Source organism: Vitis vinifera, chromosome 17 (genome assembly GCF_030704535.1).
Source record: "Vitis vinifera cultivar Pinot Noir 40024 chromosome 17, ASM3070453v1".
Lineage (NCBI taxonomy): Eukaryota > Viridiplantae > Streptophyta > Magnoliopsida > Vitales > Vitaceae > Vitis > Vitis vinifera.
In genome coordinates this window covers 10,464,950-10,475,772 of record NC_081821.1, presented here as the reverse complement: position 1 = coordinate 10,475,772, position 10,823 = coordinate 10,464,950, and the positions used below count along the sequence as shown (strand labels likewise).

General features: G+C 33.8%; 1 protein-coding gene across 5 annotated transcripts in view; it reads right to left on the bottom strand.

Moving 5' to 3' along the window:
* Positions 1-533: 533 nt before the first annotated feature.
* Positions 534-10,823, bottom strand: part of LOC100243351 (serine/threonine protein phosphatase 2A 55 kDa regulatory subunit B beta isoform) — a 33,754-nt gene continuing 23,464 nt past the window's right edge. For 4 of the 5 annotated variants that reach the window (XM_010664842.3, XM_010664843.3, XM_059733932.1 and 1 more), the window contains 10 exons: positions 8,498-8,686; positions 8,301-8,392; positions 7,917-8,035; positions 7,333-7,456; positions 7,110-7,233; positions 6,456-6,524; positions 2,470-2,561; positions 2,258-2,335; positions 1,222-1,298; positions 534-830 (listed from right to left, as the gene is read on the bottom strand). In XM_010664842.3, coding sequence (XP_010663144.1) covers positions 694-830; positions 1,222-1,298; positions 2,258-2,335; positions 2,470-2,561; positions 6,456-6,524; positions 7,110-7,233; positions 7,333-7,456; positions 7,917-8,035; positions 8,301-8,392; positions 8,498-8,686 — 1,101 coding nt within the window. In that variant the 3' untranslated portion in view covers positions 534-693. The remainder of the gene's footprint in view (positions 831-1,221; positions 1,299-2,257; positions 2,336-2,469; positions 2,562-6,455; positions 6,525-7,109; positions 7,234-7,332; positions 7,457-7,916; positions 8,036-8,300; positions 8,393-8,497; positions 8,687-10,823) is intronic. The other variant, XM_019226543.2, reaches the window with a different exon arrangement.

Here is a 10,823-nt window from a genome sequence, read left to right as displayed (position 1 = left end):
AAGATAGAATGTAAGATAATGCAAGTCTTATGAATGCACCCTTGTAAAGATAGCTAGGTGAGTTTTGGTCCTACTAAAATTCCAACCGAAAAATCAAGCATATTAAGACTTCATAACCAAAGTTAACCCAAAGCTCAATTGTCACTCAACCTAAGGATCATTCCTCAGTATCAATAGGATACACACAAAATATGTAACACTAGGTTATACGAGGAAGGCCAAGAAGTTTTAAGGTCATACCACAAGGGGAACAAAGAATGAAATCATTATAGGAAAGTCATGGTTATCTTGAAAATTTCAACCTAATCATGCTGAAAATTATTACATTAATAATGAATAGTAAATGATATTTGCTAATAATTTTTTTTTTTTTTTAAAAAAAGGTATAATATTTATGTTGAACAGTTAATAACATAACGTTTACCACTTTAGCACCCTTTTCTTTTTTCTTTTCTTTTTTGCATTTTATAACAATATCTACTTATAGGTGTCGTACATTAATGGGTCAAAATATGGGTAGGTACGAACAGGGGTACCAAATAACAACCTTTAATTAGATTAATAAACAAGAGCACAAACACAATTTTAAATTGAGACATCAACAGAACCCTCTAGATCATTGTTCTTTGAGGTTCTGTTCTAACCAAATTGTGCATGAGATCATGCATAAAAAGACGAGGTACCCTGTGGGAGCTAGGCATAATACATATACAAGCTATTCCCTGCAGCACAAGCAATGAACTTTGTTGTTGGATGCCATGCCAGATGTAGCAGCTTGGAGCTCAAGTTACAAGAAAGCTCATTACTACCTGAGCTCAAATTTTCATTTGCTGCAAAATGAGAAGAAAAAGAATCTAAATTGTTAACCCAGTATGGAAGTGAAAGCAAATGAGAAAGCCATAGAAAGAAGGGAAAAACATGTTTTGATGTGCTCATTTGAAAATATAAGCAAAATAGGGACATCTTTTCAGATTTCAAACCATATCATGCAATGCCAGAATATTTATTGTTTTATGCATTTTTGAGTCAAAGGTTAGACATTACCTTTTAATAATTTAGGTCCTATGTTTCACTTAAACGAGTACTATCGATTTCAGAGTGCATGAAACTCTAATTATTTTTAGAGGGTTTCTATTTTCTTTCTTTCTTTCTTTCTTTTTCTTTTTTTTTTTCCCCCCAAAGCACACTTTTCTCTAGAAAGAAGGCCATAAGAACTCCAACCTTGTCTGCTAAATCCCCGTGTTAGGTTGCTTATTGATGACCTTCTAGCTTTTGGAGCAGCTTGGAGATGTGACTTCCTGTTTCCAAGTTAAATTACAATTGAGTTGAATAAAAACAAGATGCATTAGAACACCTCACTGAAGTATAAAAATGTTGCAGGCGTTTACCAAATTATAAGTCTGAATTATACTAGTTAAAGGATTCCACCCTGAGGAGTGTTTCAGTTATAATTACTTGGTGAAGTAACACCAGTACCCCCACCATACCATTATATAGTGTGCTGTGTTTGGAGATTGACTGGCAACAGCAACAATTGTACAGATACAGAAAATCCATTTTAAGAGGGAAACACTACTAAGGAGAACTTCTAACAGTAACTAAAGCTTATAAGCCCAATTGCTTGACAACAATTGCTTGACAATAGATTATTTACTGGACTGCTTATTAGTCTCCCATTCCTGGACATATGAAACATGGGGTTGCTTTCACCATCTACATTAAGATGGGGGTAGGGAATGGGGTTTTCCAGAGGGCAGCCTGTACCTGGGAAAGATAGATGTGTGAGGACTGGCATTGTTGCCCAAAAGAGGGACAAGGGAACAAAGGATAAGCGAATAACAGAGTCCAAAAACATAGGTTATCAAAACAAAGGATTCTATCATTGGATGGTCTTAAGGAACCATTACTCAGATACATAAAATAAATAAATAAACTAAGGCCAAAAACAAAAATTGAGTAACAAGGTTTCCACCTTCATGGAAACATGGCTAATCCAGAAGTAGAGAGTATAACTTAAAAGGGGCATCCTTCCTTCGAGTTTTTGGGAAAATTCTACCCTAAAAGATGGTGGCTTGGGACTGGGTTTGAATTCTTGTTGAGGTTACTTTTTTTTCTGAGTTTTCTTTTGGTGGGGGCCTCTCAGTATTTTTCTTAAAAATAAAATGATAAAAAAAGTATGAAGAATCTCTCATCCTTCAGGGAATTTCCTCATCTTTCTTGTAAAAAAAAATTCTACTGCAGAAGGAGAACATCTAACCTGTTAGGATTTCTGCTAGCTTCCATTGTGATTCCTTCTTCGCTTCCAACTCCATAGGAGAAAATACGTAAAAGATTACTATATCAATTCAAATAAGAGGAAATCAAGTCAATGAGAACTACTAGGCTTAGGTCATGTAAGATAAAATCATTTCACAACAGTATCTCCTATGGGTTAGCATGTGTCAACAGTTACAATAAAAAAGAACAAACCTGTAAGATCCCGTAGCAAAATGAAGTCCATATCCACTTAAGCAGCACTCAAATTTATCGAAAATGGCATCATTATTGTACAAATCACATAACTGCATCAGATGGAAAGTCATCAGCTATCCAACACCTAACTATCAAAAAACCATAAAGGAAAGATTAACTAAATGCAACCTTGCACTTAGCCACAAGAACAAAATCTTTAGAAATAGATTTTCTCCAACCAACACGACCTCTCCTTTCCTTCAAAAATTATATGATCCTTCCAAATGGTCCACAGCAGATAAAAACAAATAAACTTTCCAGCTGCCTTTGCTCTAGACCACCCACAGAAGCACCTTGCTAGCTAAGCAGAACATCTCTAGGCAGATGAGAGAGAACCCATAATGATGCACCAAACTAGGAGAACACAAAGGACCATAATCTAGAAGCCCAGTTACAGAGCATGAGGATGTGGTCTATAAGACCAGCTTTGTTTGCAGAGGCAACATCAGTTGACCAAACTCTAGCCTCTCCTTATAATTTGGTCCATGGTAAGAATTTACCCCATCCCATGCAAAAAAACCAACCTTGGAGAGCACCCTGAGTTCCAAGGAAGGAGAATTTCTCAAGTTGAAAGACTTAGGGGTGGTTAATTTTTTTGACTTAAGTCTTAAAGCTTACAACATTTTTAGTCCTGTTTGTTTTTAACTTATCACTCTTTTAAGACAATTTTGTCTCCATGGAAAGAGTGAATTTTTTTAACTTCCATCTTAATGGAAAAAGTCACATGTCTCTTTGACTTAAACTTAATTTTTCATATAATAAACCAAATTTATTTTTAAAACTAAGGGATAATTTTTGTCTTAAAAACAAATTAAAATAACTTAATTTTGTACAATTTGAATAAAAAATTAATTTACTATAAATTAGCAAAGTTGTCATCAAGAAAAAATTGAATATGACTAAAAGATGTTATATTTTTGTCCAATTTTTCTCTTGTTTCTCATGAAAATTTAGATCTAAAATCTTCTTATGAGTTGTTCTTTAGAAAATGAAACCAATAACATAAAGATCACTTAATTTGGATAAGAAATTAATCTAAAATAAATCTACAAAATTCCAAAACTGAAACAAAAATTCTACCACATGCAGTCATTATTTTTGCCTCATACTTCACCAAATTCTTAACAAAATTAAATTCCATAAACTTTGGTAGATTTCTTATTCAAAAATGAAAATAACAACACTAAAATTATAAATTTTGGCTTAGAAATAAATTTACTATAAATTTTCAAAATTTAACCTCTTACTATACAACAAAACCAAAATTAATTAACTATCATAAATTCTAATAAGATTTTTTTAATTAAAACTCCAAAACATAAATCACACTCATCTAAATATCCACTAGAACCAACAATTCCAATTAATTTTGAAAATAAAAAGTTAGGATTTAATACTCTTTCCCAAATTAAAAATCTGAAAATTAATGAATTAATCTCAATAATGAAACCCATTTTCAATCACATATCCATAAATCTAATATACACATGAAAACTAGTACTAACTTAGAAAAGTTTCTAACATTTTCTTAGCAAATGTGCACAATTAAAAACCAAATTATTAGTCAATTACCAGTTTCTTAGTTAATTACATAATTAATAATTATAAAATTTTTATTATGATAACAAATTCTAATATTTTGGAATCTTTGAAATTGTATTAAATTACTATTCTTTTTCAAATTAAAATAATAAAAAATATAATAATTAACTATATAGATGTTAAAAAAAAATAAAATTAACACTTACTAGAATTCAAACGTTAATAAAAACAAACAACATTCAAACACCAATAAAATCAAATAGCCTAATAGCCTAAGTACTTAACAACATTCAGCTCTATTAAGATTTAAGTGAAATACATGTCTATTCAGATTTCAAACAAACAAAATAAACAAACAATACCTTAGAGTAGGACCGACTAACATAAAAAGCTCTCCTTGGCAATCTTCCCAGCAGACAATCATTAGACACACAAAAAGAACTCAACAGATGCATTAGAGAATCCCAAAGTCAACTCTCGGTCCAAAAAATTCCTCCTAAACTAGGAATTCTGACAAATCCTTCCCAATAATTTGACACTAAGGCCTTTTTAGAGAATTTAGGCAAGCTATCGCTGGAGGTATGCTTACAAATCACGGGGAAGGTTTTTTCTGCACATATTCAGAGCTCACAAAGCTACCAAATCTAAGGTTCTATGCCTCGTGAAGGGATTAGAGAAACTTACAGAGTCCATTGGCAAATTAAAAGTTGAAAAGGATTTTTCTCAACAATTATTAAATGAGCAATATCCAGCTTCCATAGCTCTAGGAGCAATATCCATGTGATATGGGAAATTGCCACTATGTTGTCTAGGATGGAGTTAGAATTTGTTTGATCTCTAATAGAGAGATGGATTTATTGACTTAAAAGGGGGTGAACATGATTTGAGTTTGGGAGGCATTTATCACCCTTGAAATGGATTTGCCCAGGCGTGGCCTGTACTTTTAGTTTCATTGCTCTTTGTTTTCCTCATTCTCTTCTTTTTCTTTTTCTTTTTGAGGGACTTCTTCCTGTATTGCTCACCCATTCTTTCTTCTGTTGATCAAATTTGTATTTACTATCAAAAGGGACAGAAGAGCAATTTTTTTAGATGAGAAATCTTGAGTTCCTAAAAGTTTGAACATTAGTTAAGGTGGTACAAGGTTCCATTAGAAGAGTAACACAGTTCTGTCAAAAGACAGATGAGACTCCCCCATTATCCTGAACAAAAGAGAGATGCCAATTTGCCTGAAGCTGTGAACCACCTAATGTAAGTTCCTTCAACTAAATGCAAGAAGCTGATCGAAAGATAACCAAGATCAGGGATTGGAGAATGTCTCAAAAGGGTTCAAAAATGAATATACTTCTGTGGAAACAAAAGGCTTGTTCATAGTAAACTAATCCTCAAAGAGTTTAAATGGGGTATTTCTATTTTATGGTTAAAAGACGCATCAAATTCATCAAGTACATCCCTTCTAATCAGATGTTTTTCATTTTAATCAGATTATAAAATAACATAACATTCATAAATAATAAACTTGAGCATTTATGTGGGGATTGAGAGCTATAGACTACTTTAAAAAAATAAGACTCGTGGGATAAGGCTAAAGCTTCAATCAAGAAATGAATTGCCCGACCTTCAGGAGTTGAACCAGCGACCTGGGGGATCTGTCCTCTGCTCTTTCCACTGAGCTAAGGTCAACTTTTGAGTAAAAGTCCCTAAACTTGAGAAATTTAAGCCAGTGAACAAGAATAAGAAAAGAGGCAGCAAATCATAATAAGGAAGGCTTTTAACACCTTCAAGGGTGAAAAAGGTAGAGGCATTCCGTTAAGCTCATGTCACCTACAAGGAGCTAGCACTACTTCACTTGGCCTTAGCTTGTTTCTACAACCAATACTCCAAGGAAATTAAAAATGAACCTGAAGGATGAATGTGATAAGGTATTCTTGAACTAAAAAATTTCTTAAAAGCTTAAGTTTATAGGATTTGGATTTATAATATATATCATGCTCTTTAACAACCTCCCTCACATGTTGCCCTATACCTGCACATGGAGAGATACACAAACCCATAGGTAAACAACCACAACTAGCCTCTTTTAGGCTCACACAACAAATTGGGGAAATAATTATGCAATGAGACTCAAACACATGACCTCCTACCAAACGATGCTCTAATATCATGTTGAACAACCAATTTTCTTAAAAGCTTAATCCTGTAGGATTTGGGTCACAATGTATATCATGCTCTTTACTTGGTATCAATAGCATAAAATTTTGCATCGATTCAAATTGCAGTAACTGATGCATACTCAATGAGGGGAAATAAAGGTAAATTCAGAAACTCTAATACCATCAAACATGAGTATTTAAGTAAAAAAGTATTTATCTTTTTTCAATTGATCTTCATAATTATAATCTGACCTTAGGGCGAAGATGTTCATGAATCTTAAAAATTGCAACTGGTGAAGTCTCCATGCGTATATCCCATAGCTAAAACAAGGGATCAAAGTATCTATTAGTACAAGTATAATGATTGTTAACTTATGATCTCTCTCACTGATAATGACGCAAGAGACAGAAATATGATGTTAATGATGAACCAGAAATTAGAAGACACAATTGCTACCAAGATTAAACGTCAACGGGAACCTATTGTTGAAGTAAAATAAGCCCTTCCATCCTGATGCATGAGAAAATTTAAAAAGCACAAAACTAAAAAACGTACAAAGACAGAGCAAGGAATAATAAACTTCTGCAGTCCATAAAAAATCTAAGATGTGCTTGCTCTTTCCCAAAAAGAAAGTATGAAAAAACTAATAAATAATCTTTGTGGTATGAAGTCCCAAGACTACTCTAATGTCTAGACTTACCACATATTATTCTATTCTACAGAAAATAGATGAGAACTATATTATTATAACTAAAAGAAACATTTGCAGAATTATGAATAAAATGAATAACGTCAAAAGAAATTTAGTATCATGTATGAAGCAGAGAACCAAAATATAGAGGAGAAAATCTGGATAGAGAACATTTAAATTGAAAATTTTCATGCCAATTTGATAGCTAGATGACCTTTAGATTCATGTAATCACGACTTAAGAGATGCCTTCCATCAGATGCAAACTTAATGTCTGAGATAGATGAGACGATTTCTGTAAAAAACGATTTAAGCCCACTGGACTCTCCATGTTGTAATCTGTAGAAAGAAATTTCAAATGAAATAGTATCATGCATTGTGAATATTAAGCAATGCAGATACCAGAGAAGTGAAATAGAAAAATGAGCTAGAGCTCACATTCTTGCATTGTGATCACATATTGCTGACTGTCGCAAGTCAACTAGCCGAATAAAACCTCTTGAGCTGCTATATGCCAGCAGATTACAGTGAATTGGATGGAACTCAGCTGCTGTTATCACCTCTGAAAATTTTAACAAATAAAAAATAATAGCCAACTGAGATCATGCTTGGATGCGATTCAAATGCCCATCACCTTTAAAGTATCACAACTTCAAAAGTTTAGAGATCATCAAATCAAAGAAGTCAACTTTGTGAAGGGAATGGATTGTTTATTCAATGTTATATACAAGAGATTAAAAGCGGTTGCCGAGTCTGGCCAAAAATATTTTATTCATCTTCAATTGGTTCTTCCATCTATCCTAAAGGACATTTTATCATTGACAACAAACATGTATAAACCATTTCATTATGTGTGCCTTCGCATTGCTATCCTCCCATCTTAAAGCATCTCAGTTCTCATCACAGAAGGGAGGCATAGTACACAGAATTAAACGGAAGATAGAAGGGTGATGTCAAAGTCAAATCCAAGGTAAGAAATAAATTACATGATATTATAAAGATAAGAGAATGGACAGAATTACCAGTAAGATCTTCCATGTTTGATGGTTTCATGTCAATGATATTAAAACATTGATCACTGATCTCCAGGTTCCACAAGTTTATCCTAAGGTCGTCCGCAGAAACAAATGTCTCACCATCACTGTTCAGCAATTATGAAATTAGATAGTTATCTTAAAAGCTGCAAAATAACAAGCCATTTTTACCCTACCAAGTATAAGTAAAAGCTAACAGATTAAAACAAAAGTCAAAAGAGAAGTTTAATTGATCAGAAAACAAAAAGGCTCAGTATGATAAAGTGAGCTAACAACAAAACCTTCTTTTGTTCTTTTTGTTCTCCAAGAGACAAATGCTAATTTATAAGCTAGAAAGAAACCACAGGACAGGGGAACAGGTACAGACTTTACCTATTATTTGAGATAGAATTAATATTATAATCATGAGCATGAGCATACACCTTCCGACATCTTGCAGAGACAGTCTCTCCAATATTAGCTCTCTAGTTACATAACAAACTGGTATGTTAATCTTGCAGGCTAAGCAAAAGGGACAATGCCAATAATCAAGAATCTGTAAGAACCTTTTATGATCCACAAATACCCACCTTTGCATGCGTGTCTTGAGATGGGGACATGTTATCTATTTTTTCTGTCCACTCTAAAGCATAACCATTAGCAACAGATGGTTTATCTTGCCCACTCACAAAACTACTTTCAGCCAAAAGCACATTCTCCGAATGCACGAATGGATTAGGGTTCAATTCTTTTACTTTCTTCGGCTTATGATCCTTTACCTGCTCTCCAAAATCACAAGAATAAAAGGCTAGGATCAGAAAAGAAGTAACAAGAAACTTCCCATACTGGGTAAGTATGTGATTGAAGGTAAGAAACTTTTTCATCAGCTCTCATTTTAGGCACCTTTTAATTCCCACATGAATTTCTTCCATAAAAATTATTCCTTTCCTTGTGTGTGTTTGTGTATAAAAACAGTAAAAAAAGTAAACATGTTGGTTTTGGCATCAAACAACATACAATCTTTCATTTTGGGATGTGGATGTACATGTTCGTATTTGGATCAAAGAACTCATAACCTTTAGATGTTAGTGTAGTTTAGGTCATTAGAATTTTCAACTATTGCATTGCAGTCTATCATGCAAAAGAAAAATGAGAGAAGAAGCAGGAAAAACAAAATACAGAAGGTGAAGAGGGCAGGTGGTGGGTTCCTGGTTGGCAGATCCTATGGGCCTCTTTTGGAACTGTTTCTCAAAACAGTTTATAGTTTTCCAATTTCAAAAACATGTTTCAGAAATTTTAGATTGAAAACAGTTTTTTTTTTAGAGCTTGTTCTGAAAGCAAGGGGATTTGTAAGAACAATTTGACATGTTTTCAAGTGTTTTTCATAAAATGTTTCATAAAACAATTAGAAACATGGTGAATAGGCTAAGAACTTTTGCATTGTACATAAGTGGGTAGTGCCTAAAGAATAGGCCCAAAAAACTATTTTTCGCACTTGAGTTTCCCAACAGAATTTTGTTCTTGAAAATACCGATAATTGGTTTTAATAAATGTTTACAAAAATAATTTTTGAGAACTATTTTTGGAAAAGTTTCCAAACCTAGGAAGTCCCTGACAAGCACTTCTCAGAAGTAGGGAGGGTTTTCTCCCCCCCACCCTTTTTACCTTTTTATTGGGAGCTGGGAGAAATAAGAGGAGTAAAATCCACTCTCCTCAAAACTAGAACTCAAGGACAGAAACTATGGCTTTTCTAAAAAATTAAAGGCTTTGCTCCTTTATTGGCCAAAAAATCAATTTCCTTTCTGGCCAATTTGTGACCTACCTATACTCAACCCAACAGAAGAAAAGAGATTCAAGATCTCTCTAATGTGACCACAAACCATGATAAAGTCTCCTCAACCAATTCCTAAGCAAAAACTCCAGCCCTGATGCCCTCTCCAGATATTTGACAAGAGGGAAATGAAAATAATATTCTAAGATTAGTCAGCTTAGAGAGAGCTAATAATATACACCAAATCCTAGTCAAGCATATATTCTTAGGACAACAACCATCTAAATTAAGCTTGAGTCTTCCAAAGGGAGTCAGTCCTTAAAAACAAAAGGCCACTAGACAAGGCCAATATTAAGAACAAACCAAATCTATCATCACATATAATGATACATAAGGCACCCTTGCAAATATTTTTATGATAAAGACCCATAGGAAGGGGGAAGATGATCACATTTCTTAACAAATCCACAAATAGTTATCCTCAAAGCTCATAGCATTTCTTTCCAAACAAATCACCAAAAATGAAGCTAGCACAAAACAAGGCCATAGAACTTTCCCTTTCTCCCCTTCCCAAGAAGCTATTAAATAGAACTCCACCACTGGGATTTCTATAGATGCAGTCTAGCTAATACCTTCCATGGCAAACAACTTCTTTTTTTTTTTTTTCCTGATAGGTAAAAGCAATTGTATTAAAAACAGAAGAGTATACACGATGTATACAAGCGACCAAAAGACAAAATGGTGCAGAAACACAAAAAATAAGCACCCACACCCTACTGAGTTCCTAACCAAACCATGGCAAACAACTTAAGCTACAAAGAATAGGATGTTAGGCAATGGATGTATCGCTTATTGTTAATGAGGTTATAGACTCAAGGTTGAAAACCAACAAAGGTCGGGTGATCAGTAAGCTATTTATTAAGAAGGTTTATGACGATGTTAGTTGGAGTTTTATTTTTGCAATTCTAGAGAAGATGAGTTCTAGCTAAAGAAGTATTTTTTTTTTTTTTTATAAGCAAACACGGAATATATTAACACAAGGCAACAAAGCCTCATAGCATACAGGGAGTATACAAGGCGGCAAAGGCCTCACAAACAAAAGAGACAAAAAACCCTTAAGTGGCTCCAGCCCTTAAGTGGAGGCT